Raw genomic sequence first — 18,895 nt, 5'->3', positions numbered from 1 at the left:
TCTCCACTTATCTTTCACTTCCTGCTGATGCTAGATTACATAAGCAGAGGGAGAGAGCAGGGGGTTAGGTGAGTTCTGCTCATTGTAACAGCCTGTGAATCCGTAGCACTGCTGGCTGGGAGCCAGGTAATGTGAACTATATAATATATACTTTTATAAAGTGTTTAAATTATTCAGAATTCTTAGAGGAATTTTTAAAATCTGTATAGCATAGGATATTGGAACTTTTCACTAGCTAAGAATCACATTCCTGGTCTCTCAAGACACACTGCTGTTTATGGAAGCTTTAAATTACAGCTCTCCTGTCAATGAAATGAGGCAGATGAGGGTATAGAGAGAAAATGTGTTCTCTTGTCTGAGTCTGTTTTTTACATTCTCTGGGTTGTCACTGGATTCACCCCAATAATGGGTTTCATTATTTCTCTGTAATGTCTTCTTATGGTGATACTTCTGTGCCACTCGCTGGTAAATCTACAGCTGTACTGCAGTAACAGATTTATGATCTGCAGCATTGCACGTTACCAAATTCTTTCTTTACAATGCAAAGGTTCAAATCCACCCCAAAGAAGCAGAAACTGGCAGATCACGCCTGCAACTCGCCCATTTAAAGGAAATCTACCATTTGATTTAAAGCAATATGAACCAAATCTACCTTGGGAATGCTTTAGCTACACTGTTGCAGAAACATATGTTGTTTAATCCCTGAGTTGGACCTTGGGAAAGTTGGGTTGGATTCAGCATGCCCTTCATTAACACATTACACAGAGCTTCCTGAGCTGGATTACACAGCAGCTATTGATTACTTCTGCCTGTCAGGAAGAACACAGTGATTACATCATTCTTTGAGCAGTCAGACAATGTAAGAGCAGCGCTGAGCCAGGCAAAGGAGCAACAGAGCCTCATTATCATAGTTTTATAATTTATAACTCGGCTCAGTGATTAAACAAGATATGATCCTGCATTCTACAGCATTCTCAAGGTATGTTTGGTTCATAATGCATCAAATCAAATGGTAGGTTTCCTATAAGGCAGTGGTGGCGAACCTATGGCACGGGTGCCAGGTGTGGCACTCAGAGCCCTCTCTATGGGCACCCTAGCCATCACCTCAGTGCAGAGTTTGCCAGAATGGACTCAAGCCCTATTTCAGTCCCAGGCAGCCCAGGACCCTAGAAGGAAGATACAATGATAATCCAAAATTCTTCTCCTCCTTTCTACTGTATTGGTGTCCTTAGGTGCCAATACAATTTAACCCTGTGACTTAGCAGGTAGTGATAATCTACTGCTTAAATGATCACATTGGCACTTTGCAAAAAATATGCAGGTTTTGGTTGTAATTTGGGCACTCAGTGTCTAAAAAGTTTACTGCTATAAGGCAATAAATACGTGATGTCATCCTGGTGTGGTCAGTTTTTCATGCATGTATTGCTAGGAGATGTCTAAAAAAAGATATTGGGTCAGATGAAATCACTTTGATGACACTAGGATTACAACAAGTCCAATAGCATTGGGAACAAAATTCGATGACTTTCCTGATTAAAACATACAATGTGACACTGTTCATGGGCTTGGCATTTAATCTGCTTTTCCTTTTTTATGGCCATTTTATTGCAGGTTTTCTTTAGGTCCATGGGATAAAACAGGACACTATAAAAATAATGTTGAAATGAAAGGCTTTACCTTTCATGTCCAACTAACAGTAATGACAGTGTGTAATTACATTTATACTTTTAGGCTGACTGTAAAATAACTTTTTCTTAGAACAAAAATAAAACTAAATGAAGGCCTGCAGTATTTACATAAATATTTAATTTAAATTGCATGTCTACCAAGAGTGGCTGGAATAGATGATAAAACCTACCTGGACAGTATGTTCCTGTCTAAGGGACCAGGACGGCAATTCAATTCCTTATGGAGAGTGCCTTGGTTTGTCAAAGGATTTTGGGAAAGGAATATGCAATAAGGCTGCTAGCAAAGGAATGTACTGAATCTCACAGCTGATTTGCATCAGTCTGACGTCCACTTTATATGTGAAAAACTGGTTCTAAAACTTGCTCTACTTTTAGTGTATCAGTATTGTGGTTTCTTAAATTTACTTTTGTGTACTCTGAACCATTAAAAAGTATTGTTTTTATTCCAGACGTGTGCCATCATTTTGTTTTCGAACTGTCTCATCATTTTCCAGGATGGGAAAAAGAAAAGCACTGCCCCTAGTGCTACCTAAACCCTTCCTTTTTCAGTTTTTGGATTTCAGCTTTTTCACTCCCCTCCACTCCAAAAGCCATGTCTTTATTTTTGCAGAGCCATATGATGGCTTGTTATCTGTGGGATAAATTATACTTCCTAGCGGCAACATTTAATATTGTTTTGCAGTATACTGGGGAAAATTCCAAATGCATTGAAATTGACAAAAAAAAGGCTTTCGCTGGTTGAAAAGACCATTATGCTTTATGTGAGTAAGCTCACAGATTTAGCAAATGTATGTAGACATTACAGAGAAATAACGAAACCCATTTTTGTAGTAAAAAAATCTAATACCTGTACATTTTTTATTCTTACACCTTGTCCAGCTCCATATGGTGCATTTTTTTGAGTGACATTCATGAATACCATTTTACATTTAATCTTATCTTTACCTGGCAACAATGGTGGGTGTTAACCATTTTAATGCTGGTGGTGTATTGGCATCCATCGCCATTTTGGTTAGGCTTCATTAGACTCCAGGTCCTGTCGTTAGCCAGGTTCTATAACAGTGACACCCATATGTCAAAAACATATGCCATTTGCCAGCACATACAAATCTGAATAAAAAAATAATCAACAGGTTGAACGGTCCCCTAAATGGTTGCAATATAAGCTCAGCTTGTCAGGCATCAAATGACAACTTACACAGCTCTGAATGCCAGTGTATGAAAAACGAATTGGTTTCAGAATATGTCGAAACAAAGACATTTTTCAAAAGGCTTACATTTTTAAAAATGTATTAAAACGAAATAGAACCGATATAAATTTTGTATCCATGTCCTCATACCGAACCAAAGATAATGAAGACATGTCTTTTGGAGCGCACAGTAAAAGCAGCCCCACAGGAAAATAGTGCAAATACGTTTTTATTCCCAATTTCCCTGCAATTGGAATTATTTTCTGCTTCCTAGTACATGATATGATATCAATATTAAATACCGTCACTAGGAAGTACAATATGTTATGCAGAAAACAAGCCCTTCTACAGCTCTGTACATGGAAAAAATAAAGTAATGGTTGTTTGAAGGTGGGGAGTAAAAAATGTGAAAATCAAAAAGAAGTTATATAAATTTTTTTTCTGATATATGGTTGCTACCTTTGTACAGTAAAGATCCGTAGAAAGTTCCTAATTTTTCAATGTGGATCTTCTGTTCATATTCCTTTTTTCATGCCCACACAGGAGCACAAAACCGTCCCAGCTGAAACCCACAGGCTAAGTATAGAAGAGGACAATTAGATAGTACTGGTATATTCTACGGTGGCCCAAGGATATATTTACAATATTTCCAAAGAAACAACTTCTCAATGTGCAGCCAAAAAAACTTTAATTTTGGTAAAGCAGTAAAAAAAGGAAACCATACAGAACATTGCCTTAAATAGTTTATTTTGTATATCATTTACATAAATTTATATATTTGGCTTTCTCTTATACTCTGAGGTTTACAATTTCTAAAAAATAAAATAGTCAGTTTTCCCTGAAATAAATCAGAAAACTATTTTACTTTGGTTCTTGTATGACAAGAAAGCACCACCTGCATGTGGTTGTATAAGTGCTGGTAGAACTCTGACTACAGAAGGTCCAGCATCACCTTACAGTAGCAAAAGGGTTAGTAGCAAAACATGACAGCATTTCCAAAATATACAAAACCATCAATATATCAGACAAAACCTTCATTACTGTGTGGTAAACAAATGAGTAAGAGGCAAATGTAGATGGGAGGCAGCTGAGAGAGCAGAGATTATATTCAGTCTGCGTGTTACAAAATAATACACATTGATAAAAATACAGATATACCAAAATGTAACACAATGAACAATATATCAAAAATAGCTAATACACAGTGATTAAAACATTGATGGAAATTAATATAGGGATGGATGATAACATTCCACATTATCATTGAGATTAGTGCTGCACTGTGACCTTTGTTAAACTTATATCCAGTTGTCCCCCAGAAATATTCCCGTATTTCCCATCCCTCCATTTTAAGCCCGGTTCAGCTGCTATGAATAATAATGGGCTGACCTGGTGGACATGCTCCCCCTACAAGTATCAATGTACAATTCTGGGTTTATGGGGTGTTCATTATTAGCTCTGAATACATGCAGGATATGGAAATGAATATAAAATACTGGAAGATGAGCGGATTCTAAGCATGATTGTTCCTGCGGGAATGAGCCACTGGGAGTAGGTTCACTGGAAATTATCATAGATGTGAGTTTATTAGATATGAATTTCTACAGCATGTAGATAAAATAAATATAATAATCATGAAATTGGGTAGAGGGGTTTATTGTTCGGTTTATGATAAAAGATTGGCCCAGCAATGTAATGTTAGAATGAAAGAACAGCAGCCTTTGAAAACTGTACCACTTTGTGTATTATGTGCTATTTACGATGCAAAATTGCTAGATCTGCAGCACAATACCTACCACAATAGAATTGTATTGAATGCGATTTATGAAAATCCTATAAAACACCTTGCAGAACATCCACAACTTTCTGATTTCCGATCCGCAACAAATAATGTCACCTACAGCTGTACATCATGGTAGGAAATAAATGAAGACCAGTATAGCGAGATCAGGGGGGGACGAGGAAGGATAGGAATTGCTCATGTGAGTATTATTTCTAAATTCTACTATAACACGTAAAACATTTGAGGTGACTGAATTATTACTTTTATAAATCAGGTGCAAATTGGCTTTTGATAACTTAAGCAAGTTTCTATGGAAATGCAAGCGATCGGTAACCAGAAGCCATTGTCTTGCTTTGTTTAATGCACAACACCGGGTTCTGGTTACCCATTACATGCGTTTCCATAGAAACACATATGTTATCCGGTCAGGGCCTCCCATGTACGATAGTGCTGCGTGTGACCGCACCTTAGGCTACCTGCACAAGTTTTGATGATTTGCTCCAAAATGTGAGGCAAGGGCTGCCGGCTCACACACTCGACTGTGAAAACCATGGCTGCTGTCTTGGAACCCATAGAAATACATTTAGATGAATGCTCCCAAAACAATGTTTGTGAGCAAGTAGCCTTAGTCCCACTGCATTCAAATCAAGATTTTCTTTTTACAAACTGTGTCCACATATAAGAAATCCCCCATATGGCCATGCCTACTTTACCAGTCTGTCCTACCCTTTTACAACAAGGAAACAAATGTTTGTGTAAATTTAGTACAATTTTGCATGCAATATGTGCAATTTCTGGCCAAGCTAAAGATAAATAATAAATGTAGACTATTTAAAGAAAAAAACATTTGCTCAGTAGTTTATTACACTGACTTCAATTAGTTTTATAACACATAATGGGACATGTATGGATGGGTCATTCTTGTGAATTGTTTTGCCAGATAACTGGGACAGCTACCACATTGTATATTAAGGTCCCCTAAGAAATGAAATGCAATCTGATTGCATATCAATTTGCATATCCATTTTCCTCTTTTGAATTTAAGAAAGTGCCATTTTTTGGGGATTTGAAGAGAAACTTTTTGAATTCTATAACTATATTGGGCATGGCAGTACCTGTATATATACATGTCTAATTCATTGTATATTGGGTATACATTCCTAAGTACAGCAGGAATATATTTCATACATCTACCATACTGTATATCATAGTAATACATATTGCGGCTGTATATATGGTGGAATAGAGTTCATCACAACCCTACTAAGCCACTGGACAAATGAATGAATAAACAGCAGTCATACACTATTATCATTTCCTTCCAATGGCCTAAGTGATTTTCCAGGAAAGTCTTTACACGTAGACACACAGGCTATGGGCAGCGCCTTAGAGTCCCCAGCTTGACATGAAGTACTGTTTAATGTGTGATTTCATACAGCTCAGCAAGCTAAGGTATTTCCATGCCAGGTGCTGACTCTAAGAGACTGCAACATCAACAATTTCTGCAGCTCATGCACTGGCCAAAGCATAGAAGATGATAGTGGCTTCCTATCTGCATGAGCATAGCTCTGGCCTCATAACTGCAATATAGGCAGATCTTAAACTATTCTATTATCTTCCATAATGCACTCTTACGCTGAGACAAATGGAAATGTAACAGTCAGTGCATGATCATTCACTATGTTATGAAAAGCATGAGGGCATCAGGGTTTGATATTACTCAGGCTACATTCACACGAACGTATGGTGGACATATATACGTCCCCATACACTTCTATGGGCCGCCCTGTACGGGAGCGGTACGGTGCAGCACAGGTGCGGACATGTCCTATTTTTCTACATGATACGGCGCTGCGCGCTGTATATGCCTATGGAGAGGGGCGGGGTGAGCTGCGCTCATCCCCTGCTCCTCTCCGCAGCACCGATGTATGCCTGCCGTACTACGGTACGGCGGGCATACATCGTGTGAATGTAGCCTAAAAATGCTCTGCCCGTGTATAATGCTGGGTGACAGAACATGCATCAAAAATTATTAATTTGTCACATCCCTGCACTGGCCCAACAGAGTTCCCCAATTTTTTGAGGGTGATCAACAGACTTTGCATGTTAAGTCCGATGCACGGTCCCACTGAGCGCCGGAACGCCCCCTTATTTGTGTCGCATGGTGGCTAGCGCAGCTGCACCACAAAACAGTCATGTGCAAAACAATAGTGGCGCGGACACTTCATAAATACCTGTACAAGCAGTTTACACCTGAAAGAACATGCAAAGTATGTGAGAAAACAGGCGCAAAGCCATTAGTAACTGTGCCCCGCTTTGCAGCTCCATCTATTCCCCATTCAGCAACCTAGATTTATCAATTTATGTTCAATGTTACAAGGTTGAAATGTGTAGCATGTGATATTAAACACAGGAAACTGGGACAATTAGGGAGGGAGATTAGTAAAATAGAGAATATTCAATTTGGCAAAATGAAAGGCAGAAAATATATATTTATATTGTGCCATTTTACTTATACACTACAGCCTGTCCATCATCACCCCGAGGGGAAAGATTGCAAGTTATTGAGCTGAATGCTGGGGCTTATTCACTCAAACCTGCCCAGTCCATGAAACACGGACTGTTTGGTGACCACATTTCTTGGTCTGAAAACTGCTCCAGGGCCATGATGAAGTATTTATGCAGGACTACCACGCCATGTGGTAATCACATTCTCAGTAGATGTAAGAAATCTTTCCATCATGTGTAACTCTGATGCTTGGACTCCCATGCCACAAAGCAGTGCTCGATCCATGAAATGTAACCACCATACAAACCATGTTTCACATTAGTAAATAAGCCCTAAAATTGGGTTTCTGTCATCTACATATACAATATATAGATATCCTATACATAGAAACACTTTAAGTTTGCTAAATGGCTCATCTGAAAGCGTTAACTTTTTCATTAATTATAAAGCAGCTACAAAGTTCAGAAGTCAACGACAAGTCAGTGGACAACTGTTTACATGAATAGATTTAGTCCAGCATCTGTAAATGAAGGCAATGCCTCCTTCATTACATAGGAGGAGCAATCCATGGGGGTTAATCTATGAGCTGCAGTCTTGGTGATCACTTTCTGTCTTTGGGATCTGCAATTTGCAGATTTCCAGGGGTCAAGAACAACAACCTCCAGAATGCAGCGGCACCGAACAACCACCAATGGGAGTTGGATTTCTACAACTGATGGAGGCCACAAGTTGGAGACCACTAAATTAAACATGTTTGCAAGCCAACTTATCCATAAATGGCTGGATATGGGTGTTATGTATACAGTTATCCACACCGAGTGGTCCCAGAAATATGGGCTCAAGATCCACATGGATACAGAAAGGGAAAGAAAAATGGATATATCCAATATTCTCACCTGATAATACATACATTTCTCTTTCAATATTCATCAATATACTTTAACAATAAATAAGCAATACATTGCTTTACTGAGCAGCTTACTTAATAAGGTATTCCTTGTAGCACCAATATGTTGTAACACTGGACAAGTACAACTCTTTACAGTCAATGTTTTTAAAATTTGACTTCAAGACACAAGTCAGTATATGTTGGTTGCAGCAGATATTGTAAATGCTGTGTGCACACATTATTAAGTAAGCTCTTACAGATGCTTCATATAGATTGTAATACTGATATCCTTTTCAGGTAACATAACAAAGTGCAAACCACAAAATCCACTCAATTTCTTAATTCTAGACAGAAATGTCACTGCTAATTTATGTCTGCACCTTTAAAGAGGAGCTTCCATATTAAAGCTATGGAAAAAGAAAGCTTAAAGAATAAATATCCATTATCTGTAGAAAGCGGCTTTTATGGTGCCTGGAGTTTAAATAAAGAATATCTGTAAAATATATACATTTCATATATCTCTATATATTTATATACAATTTAGAAAATGTATGTACACTAATTTACACATAATAATTTGTGAAAAAAACATATCCTAAAAGTAACTTAACGTCTACCTTGCTTGTTTTATAAACTTTTCTTGGCCTATGTTTTCTGCCCCATAGAGGCAGTCACTTCACATACGCGGAGTCACAATCTCCTTCATAAATTAGAAAAATGTCCACATTCAGTGCATTCTCTTGTCCTTTGGAAAATGTTCTTGGTGATCATTGATAAAGTAAAGTGAATGTGATCCTCTGTGTTTGGTTGTTGGGATGAGACAAAATTATGCCCAGGAGCTGTTGTCTTCAATCCTTGGTACTGACCTGGCAAGAAGAAAAGAAATATTGGACTGAAAATACCAAATAAAGAATACTATCCATGGCCAGTAGTCACAGCAGCATTAACCAATGAACGACATAGCATCTGTGTCTAAAGCTGACCCCACACATTGCAAAGGGTCATTTAAACCTACATTAATTGTTAGCACAATGGTGCAGATTCTTTAATAATGTCCCATATAAAGCATGGAGGTGTCAGGTAGATGTGCCAAATTTGTCACAATATCTTGTTAAACAAGTGAGACCAATCTCTACTCTGTGTCATCTTTTGGATGGCTTAATTTACACCAGACAAAGAATGTCCAAGTGTAGAACTGTAGTAAAACAGGAGCGGCAGCGATGCCAGTTTGGGGAAGGGGTGGGATATTAAATTTGCCCAATGTTTATTTGGGCACTTAGACATCTGCCTCAGGGCTGTCCAACAAAAGAAGAATGCTACTAATTAACTTGTTTTAGATACTTTTTAGCCATTCTTTTTTCTACATATGGTAACTCTGGTAGACCAGATTATGTATGAAGGTATTGTGTATAGACAACCTTCCAATTGGAAAATATAATGAACAATTTAGAGGTAGCAATCATTACAACATACATTCACAAGGGTTCCAACAAGGTCTACATCCCATCCAAGCAAGGCATTTGCTAGCTATAGTTATTACAACATACATTCACAAAGGTTCCAACAAGGTCTATATCCCATCCAAGCAAGGCATTGGCTAGCTACAGTTATTACCACAAACACAACAGGCAATCAGGCAACAGATGGAGTTATATTATGTACATTATGTACATTCATCCTAATATATAGTATGTATTTTAGTCTCCCTCTAAGATTTAGTCTCCTTGCTTAGATTATATGTTCTTCCTTTGTGAGAAGCAGCAGTCATTTGTTTTTTTTTATTGTATTCATTACATGGGCACTAGCCATTTCTCTATTTATCAGGCATTATTCTGTGTATATAGGCTTTAACATAATTAGATGTATTTGAGCTTTTACGTTAATTTCCTATAAAACTTAAATAACATAACTCTACACAAAGGCAGAATAAAGTCCAGTTCATGCAGAAACACAATCCAGGGACCTAAAGTAGCCGAAATCTTTGTAAACCACAGCATGGGATCTGCTCAATTCGTATGCAATGAGTGGATCAAAGTGAATGCAAACACATCTTCACAATTACAGACTTTTAGGGTTCTTTGAGAAGTAATGAGGCAGACACAGTAGGGGGCACTATTGATTGCATTAGAGCATAGGCTATGAAAAGCGCCCAGGTGAGAGAAAATGTGCACCCTAGGGCATTAAATCCAGGATAACAACCGAGTGCCAGCAGCAGAGTTAAATAGGACATGACAAGCTGGTAGACGATCATCTCTGCACACATCAATGAAATATCCAGCTTTGCTCTGCTGCAGTATCATATATATATATATAAAATCATCTGAATCCATAGTAATATGCCATCCAAGACTGGACAAAATCTATGTCTGATAAAATGCCAACCACCAAATATCATCACTAACTAAACTAGTTAAAGCAAAACATGTTGAGTTTCTGTGGCTACGTCTTAGACTTTGAAGGCCTGGTTTCCCTCTGTTATAGTCACATCTTATAGATATATGTAATATAGCAGGCATAGGACAGACCAGATATATAACAGGACACTGCCCGGTTTATTTTCAGCTATCTCTATAATAATTTCCCATATGCCGGGAATGACTGTACCTTATCAGACTTTCACAGAGGCTGGTGGCATCATGGGCTGAATCACCCTAAATAAAGGACAAACAGCAAATGTCACTTTAAAGAATAGCCAAAGGACAAGACGTGAAATGTCAGGGATTTCAGTATCTACAAAGCGCTGTGCCACCTTGAGAGCAGAAACTGCCAACTAGGCTATACTTACTCAATGTGCAATTTTCTATGAATTAGTAGAAATACAATTATTCAAGTACAAGCAGTGTCCATATATTTACAAAATGAACAGTAAGATCATCTATATCACTTTGTTTTCCCAAAGAAACACACTGCTGTGAGTTAACAAGAATTATCAAAAGATTTGGAGATTTAAAGAAAACACCACAAAACATGAGTGTTTCATTTAGAATTATATAAAATGCTTACTGGTTTAGATATTGCTATTGTAGACATAGCGCCCCCAACTGTTCAGATTTGTATTAGCTGCGCAGTGGCATCCACTCCCTACTATTATTAGGTAGCTGGTATCAGCAGCTAGGCATCAATGTCCAGAACTATTGTACACATGAGGAGGACATTTGCAGAGGAACCATAGTATGTAACAGCAATGTCTAGTAGTGTACATTTGTACCGTGTTAGCCAAGGAGAGCAGAAGAAGAGGAAAGAGGAAAGTATCAACTGATTTTTTTACTCTTCAACAGCAATGTCTAAACAAGGAAGCATTTATTTAGTGATTACAGTTAAAAATAGAATATCTCAACAAAGAAGATCTATGAGAAAACACCCCGAAAGAATATGGAAAAGATATGCCAAAGAATAGATACTGTAATGCTCTCCTATTAATAAGTGGCTATTTAAGTGGCTATAAAATTTCCTCCCTGTAGGCTAATATTTAGTCATTACCTTCACTATGTGGCAATGGTATAACTTAAAATATTACACTGCTGTGACTGGAAGGCATCCGTCTGAATGTAGAAAGACTAAATTAATAATGCAGAGCTGTCAAATTACATTTTAATCACCGTAACCAAATGCAACATTAATGTCATGAACCTGAGATGATACAATTCACTTGTGAATCATGGTGTACTATTTGTTGTGGTGGGTTGCTATACAGTCACAAAGTTCTACTTCTATGTATCATTGCATCCCATGTTTTATGCAAAGTGTATAGACTATAAATACTATCATTATCATTGTCAAATTTCACATGAGATTTAGTACTATATAAAGCTATGACTAAAGCAGCAACTGTGATTGGTCAAGGCAACATGGATAAGCCAACCTTATAATATTTCACAGTCAATGAGTTTACAAGCATATAAGGCCTAATGTAGCAGCCTTTGATCTGTGTGTCTATTCTTGTCATGTCTGACCAGTCTAGGCTTATCAATCAGAGGAGGAAGCCAGAGGCTCCAGTAATTATTCACCACCAAACATTATCCACTAATAACCCATGTCACCATGTGTCCACGACCGGACAGTAGCCATGCCCTGCACACAGAGAGGGGTGTTACATGACATTACCGGAATCTCACATTTCTGTGGGAATAACACAAAATGCGAGAGGAAGGAACAGTGCACTACCCCCTTCATCCTGACAGAGGAAAACACTATTTCCAAACCTATGCTTGGCAAATAAATTGTAAGGAATTGTCTTATTCTATTTTAGGAATTCCTAATGTTCGCTGGGATTTTGTGACGGTGAGAGTAGTTTATTTTAACTTCTCATCCGCCTATTCAATGCTTTTTATTAAAAGGAAGAACTTATTTTTATGTGAAGGGTTCCCTTACAATAAAGTCATTACATCTGCCAGTCAGCGTTCTGAAAATTATAGGATATTAGTAGTAAAACCCTCTACTTAGCTATTTAATTCTATACCTTTATGATAGGCTTCCTGCCTGAATCGTGACAGTGTGGGCAAATGAAGGGCCTAAAGGACCAAACAGACCAGGAGTATGGAGTAGAAATAAAGAGGATATCTTATATTAAATATTTCACCTATTGGGAATTTTCTAGTCAATGTAAAGAGCATGTGTAAAGACACCTAGTTTGTCCTCCATAGACTGTATTACACTACACAGCTGGACATGTTGGATATATCTTGTTTCCTACTTTTATTCCTATTGAAAACTTTGTCTATGCCTCCTTCTCTTTTTTCTTGGTTCTGATATTCATATTGGATTTACATATGTAGTTTTTGTTGCAGTGATGTAGAAAGAAAAATATTCTCGTCTCTTTTCCATCAACTTGGTCCCAAAAAAAACTACATAAAATTGCATGTGCAAATCTAGGCTAAAGTTTACTTGCTCCAGAAATTATAATAGTCTATGATGGGTAAAACATATACATGTTAGAAGTAATGTATAATTTGTCTAAAGCAAAATACAATAACCTGCTGCACCAATGTCATTTTCTCAGGTCTCTTAGAAACGACCTTGCAAAAAAAAAAAAATTGTTTGAGCTGTATTTCTGTCTGATCCTGCCTTACAAAAAGATTGCCAATTGTGGCATGTGATGAATTACCGTAGATCATTCTAAATGATAAAATATAGTACTAAACGTGCCCACTAAAAGCATATGTTGGGGGAAAGAAGTTTGGATTTTAACATAGCCAATCATTTATCTGCTCTAGTAAACTGTTTGAGGAATTCAGAAGTTTTCCCCTGTTCTCATAGAGAACATATGCACACTTGGTCAGGTCAAGCATGCATGTGTGTAAAAGTGTTATGAGGAATAGCTGTTATTTTTCTTGCAGCTATCTTAGGTGTATTGAAAGCGTTAGTATGCTCCTAAGAATGGTATTTAAAGGGTATTTTCACCATATACACTTATCATCCATCCACAGGACCCCCATTTAACCATACACATGCTGAACTAGAACTCTTAAAGGAAACCTACCACACTATGACCCACACTAACCTGCACATAAGGCGAGATGAGCTGGTGCAGGCACATATCTTGGTTAATCAAATAACAAAATGGATAGATTATAACTATAGATTATGAACTTTTCTAATAACCCACCCGGCGATTGACTCTACGTCACAGCGCTTGGGCATGAGCATACTAGGGGAGGCATGCAGAGTGCCTTCCCTGCCTCCCCCCACCCTCCCTTCTTCGCTCCTGAGAGCCGGCCACCAAGCCCTCAGGATCATTAGAGCATGCGCATCGCCGGCTCACATGGCTGCGTGTGCTATAGCGAAACTTTGGCAAGGAGACCGCCGAAGTCTCACCGTCGTCGTCATGAGACCTCGGCGATAGTAGGCGCAGCCGCCATGTGAGCCGGCGATGCGCATCCTTTGATGCTCCTGAGGGCTCGGTGACCGGCTCTCAGGAGTGAATAAGGGAGGGTGGGGGGAGGCAGGGACGGCACTCTGCATGCCTCCCCTAGTATGCTCATGCGCAGAGTCAAGCGCCGAGTGGGTTATTAGCAAAGTTCATAATCTATAGTTATAATCCATCCATTTTGTTATTTGATTAACCAAAACATGTGCCTGCATCACCTCATCTCGCCTTATGTGCAGGTTAGTGTGGGTCATAATGACCATTTCAAAGTTGTAGGTTCCTTTAAGTTAGGGGGTTAGTGTAAAAACCCATGACAAATGACAATGTGGAACAATTAACAAGGTATGCAATTATAAATGATTCATAAATATATAAATTCTTCTCAATATTACTATTATTACCGTAATTAAAGAAAATATATGTTTTACATTTTAAATGGTCCATGCCTCTCTAGGCAGCTATTCAGACCTTGTCTTCTGTATGTAATGTATCCTGTTTTAAAGCACTAAAAAATAGATTTTGCACAATTTGATATAATTGATGCAAGTGGCTTGGATCAAAACAATTACTAGAAAAATAATGTAAGTATGTAAAAAAAAGTTATTTAGAAACTAAAGGAATAGTGTCAAATAAACCTCAAATTAGATCAAACAAAACAGAAAACAAGGAGGTCAAAACAATAAGAACAAAAACAAAATAAGACCAACCTAAAATCTACAAGATGGAAGCTTCTTCTGAATCACTACAGCTGCCAACAGTGAAAGGATCAGAACACGGCTCTCTATTGGGAAGAAAATGCACTCTTACTAATTGAGAAAACAAACTATTTTAAGCAGAGTCACCAGGCAAACGATCACCAAACAAAATAACATTGAATTCTTTGTCAGGGCTTTTGTTTGTAATGTCATCCAGGCAGAAGCCTCAGGATACAGCTGCCACTGCTCAAAGCAAAGTACACCTGGTCTTGTACAATACAGAGCCACCCAACCCAGCAACCAGCCCTTCACAAGCTTCACAGATAGAAAGCTAGCCTTATGGAAGAGGTCATTATACTGGTTATGCAGAGACAGACGTGTGCGCAGGTTACTGTACAGAGAAGACATATAATGAATAAAATGACTTAACATGTATTCAGGTTAATGGTATACTATCCGAACAGTACATGCAAATCTCTGTAGCTGCTCTTTATTACCTGGATTTACACTTTATAATCTTCACTAAGTAAGGATCTATGGAGGTAGATGTATAAAGTACAGAACATGCAACAAACTATCATTTGACCAAAGCATGGTGTTTTATTTTAACAAATGTAATATTTGAGTAAACTGATTATCTGTAATATGAAGACTGACAATGATTTAAGGAAGTGACCAGTTCTGTGTTTGCATCCCTGTGATATAAAGAAGTAAATCTACTATAAAGAACTTAGAACTATCTGCTGTCTAGGACCATACAGTAGTAGGCTAAACAATTATTATGGAAAATACTCATGCACACTCAGTTTGAGCTGAACTTACATGGAATCCACTTCCAGGCAGCCTTGGCATTGTCTTTTCTGCCCTTAATAAAAAGGATTGGGCAGCTAACAGTAAATATGCCTGATGTCCTTTCTCCAAGTGACATGTAACACTTGGTATTCTAGAAATTTGGCTGAATCGGACAAATTGTCATGTTGTGAATCTTTTATACATTCTGTATTCTCCTATACATATGACTCCAGTAATATTGACTGTAAGGTTAGTACAAGGTCTTCATACTATATGGGTGCATATACAGTAGGTTACTATGCAAAGAAACTTGTTACAATCGCACATCCATGCAGTCAGTGGACATCAGAGGAAAGCACTGTTCCAATAAAGGTATGCATCTACTATAATAAGAGCCAAGGTACTTTAAAGAGAGTTCTCTTCCAGACTTTTAGCTAACTTTATTTTATAAGTAATTCCTATCACTGTGCGTGATACTGGCTGAAAGTGGGCATGGAAAATCTACCTACACACCTACAGAGGATTTGCTGGTGACGTAATGGAACTGTACTAAGGCCGAATGACTATTTGCCACACCGTTTGATTGCCATCTGATCCTGGAGGTTCATGTAGCCTTCCCGACATTGTGTTTCCTTCTGATCCTGAATCAGGTTTGGTTCATTACATCTAACAGTGTGACCTTGGCAGTTTTTACTAGTAAATGCATCCCGTATATATACTTTTGTGAGGTAAATTCTGTTATGTGAAGATTAATTGTTAGGAAAGGAATTAATGGGGTTACCACAGAAAATACATTTGGCTTTCACTGGCCTTATCAGAAACATAATGAAGCCAACATATCTTCTTTGTGGACTCTATACACAACCCATACTGATTGTAAGTAAGCTATTACTTACTGTTGCTCCGCTTTGGCACGATCTTCCAAAAAGTAAAGTGCTGTTGCCAGGAAAAACATTCCACCCAAAACAACCACGAATGGGCAGAGCATTAGTGCATAACCTAGACTTAGGAATTCCCACAAGGGAGACTTGTTGGTGTTCTCCTGGATGAGGTCCGATATCTATGAAGTTAAAACAAAGGACATGTAAACAGCCGCCTCTAACATGGTAGAAAAGAACAATTTGCTTTTACAACAGAGGAAATCAACTTCAGCCTGGCGGCCTTATAACCTGGGCACTGGGGAATGGAGAGGAAGACTGGCTTTAGCTATAGTGCACTTATGTCTATAAATGAGGAGTGCCAGTTTTCAACACAGCAGGGTCATTTGTGAGGTGCGGACTTGTTTCCAGTAAGCTGCTAAACTATATTTCTACAGTAATATAAAAATAAATCAGATGACCTCTCAACACCAACATTGTGTAGCTAATTTCATAAAAGGGGTAGAAGAACGTTATCATCATTTCAGAATACAAGGTCAATCTAGGTAATTTGTTATGCTATTACTTTTGAAATATTTAAATTATTAACTATTGTATCTGGAACTTAATGACCCTTTTTCCTAAGCATCATTATAAAGAATTATCCAAATTTAATATTGCAGCAACAGTACAAGAATAACTCTACAGAAACTAGAAAAAATATTTGTAAAAGGGATTCAGAATCCGAGAAAGCTTGGGTTTAAAGAAGTTCCATGTGCATAATACAGTAGCAGTGAAGTGTATGGGATTTATCCACACACAGCAGGATCTGCAGCAGGAACAGAATTACACCACTGATTTATGATCCGCATCATGTAATTTATTTGCTGTGGTCCCAATGCGGAAAACAAGATAGATATTTGTAAAGAGTTTTATCAATTCAATTTTGTTTTAAGTTAGTTCAGAAATTGCTGCTACTTTAAGCCTCATATTGTCATAAAACCTCTACACACAGAGCTAGAAGTAGAGGAATTAGAATAATGTATGAAACTGCAACTGTGAAATGGCTCTGTAGTCCTGAAACGTGATGTATAAGCTGAGCCAGAGAGGCTCTTTGGGAATAGTTCAGCCTTGGCACAGAAGACTAAATCTGCTCAGTTAAGGCTCATCTGCTCTGTACATTTTATGAAGTATGTGCACAGCATTTGAAGTATTTAAACAAGAACACAGAACTGTATAGCTGTTCCCATAGCTGTTACCACACTTTTCCCATCAGTAAACACTACTGTCTACCTGCCACCTGAAAAACCCGACCGCACACACTGACTGTGGCTTTGTATAATTGCTGCCGATCTCTGCATTTACTGTCATGTAACTACATACATGACATGCTACGTGACATACAGTAGTTATTCATTTGATCATCAATTATTTTTGGGAGGTTATATTTTTTGGTATTGTGTAACAATGTGTCAGACTATTACAAAATGGAAATATCTCTCAGAATATGAACGTTTTTGTAATCATGATACATCTACAAAGTGTGTGGTTTTAATCTATGGAAAATTAAAATCTCTTCTTCAAAAATCAGACTTAAGCCTGTTGCCCAAAGGTTTAGTTTAACAAACTCGCACTATGCGCTTGTGGGATTTACCGGACCAAACCTAGAATCAGTGAACTGAACTCAGCATGAACTGAAATCCCGCTATGTTCAACCCCACTTGCTCCACAAAAGTAAGTACAAAACCTGACCAACCTCACTGTTGCTCAGTAGAGATATACCACTGTAAATATGGGAGCTCTTTAAACTACTAGAGCACTGCTACATTACAATGATGACTTATGTACTTACAAATCCAATAAGGTATGGGCTCCCAGCATCACCAAGAAGATGTGATGTGAAGCTCTGCAAGGCCACGGCTGTTGCTCGGCGAGTTGGAATAACCACATACTGTACAAAAAAAGGAGAAACAAGAGTAGAAACCAGTATGAATGATAAGAACACATGTAAAGAATAGACATAGCAGGAAGAGGTTTTAAGTAATGAGAATGTAATTTGCAGAATATAACTAGGTTATACTCTTCACAACTAAATTAAACTTTATATTAGGCATTTATATTTAGCATACATGGTACCCTATTTTCTCTACCTGCGGTAGCCCTATAGTTCAATTTGGTCAATTGATTGGGTGGGAACATTAACTAGCAATGTGTAGGAGTGAGGAAAAGTCTAAAACCATTATTAACCTTTGTTGATCCTTTATAAAATAAAATTTTAACATTTCTCGAAAAGGGATGTTTTTTGCTCCTACAACAATGACTGAACTAGAACAACTCATCTTCAAAATTTTTTTGTTGACAGAGGTCCGCGTTCCTTTCCTTCATGTTGTTGAAGGAAACAATAGTGTTTTGCTGGAAAATCAAAAGTATACTGACGCATAAATAAGAACACGGTATTCAAGAAATTTCCTGTTTAAAATAAACCAACTATTGCCATAGAAATCTGTTTACTCAAATAGGTTCAATAGGAAACTCCTACAGTAGATGATGGTCAAGATTGTTTAATTCCTTTTTCAAGGACATAAACATGGTAAAGGACATTCCAGTCGGAGAGCTGGTAATTGGA

General features: G+C 37.9%; 1 protein-coding gene across 4 annotated transcripts in view; it reads right to left on the bottom strand.

The window, feature by feature from the left end:
* Window positions 1-3,590: 3,590 nt before the first annotated feature.
* SPNS2 (SPNS lysolipid transporter 2, sphingosine-1-phosphate) overlaps window positions 3,591-18,895 on the bottom strand; it is an 89,417-nt gene continuing 74,112 nt past the window's right edge. Inside the window, exons 10-14 of one of the 4 annotated variants that reach the window (XR_011853176.1) lie at window positions 18,122-18,220; window positions 16,309-16,472; window positions 14,633-14,706; window positions 10,664-10,710; window positions 3,591-8,925 (exon numbers count right to left, since the gene is read on the bottom strand). Coding sequence is in view for 3 of the 4 variants with exons in the window: in XM_072136148.1 (XP_071992249.1) it covers window positions 14,640-14,706; window positions 16,309-16,472; window positions 18,122-18,220 (330 nt within the window). In the remaining variant the exon portion in view is untranslated. The remainder of the gene's footprint in view (window positions 8,926-10,663; window positions 10,711-14,632; window positions 14,707-16,308; window positions 16,473-18,121; window positions 18,221-18,895) is intronic. The other 3 variants (XM_072136148.1, XM_072136149.1, XM_072136150.1) reach the window with 3 other exon arrangements.

Source organism: Engystomops pustulosus, chromosome 2 (genome assembly GCF_040894005.1).
Source record: "Engystomops pustulosus chromosome 2, aEngPut4.maternal, whole genome shotgun sequence".
Classification (NCBI taxonomy): Eukaryota; Metazoa; Chordata; class Amphibia; order Anura; family Leptodactylidae; genus Engystomops; species Engystomops pustulosus.
This window is presented reverse-complemented; position numbering and strand designations above follow the sequence as displayed.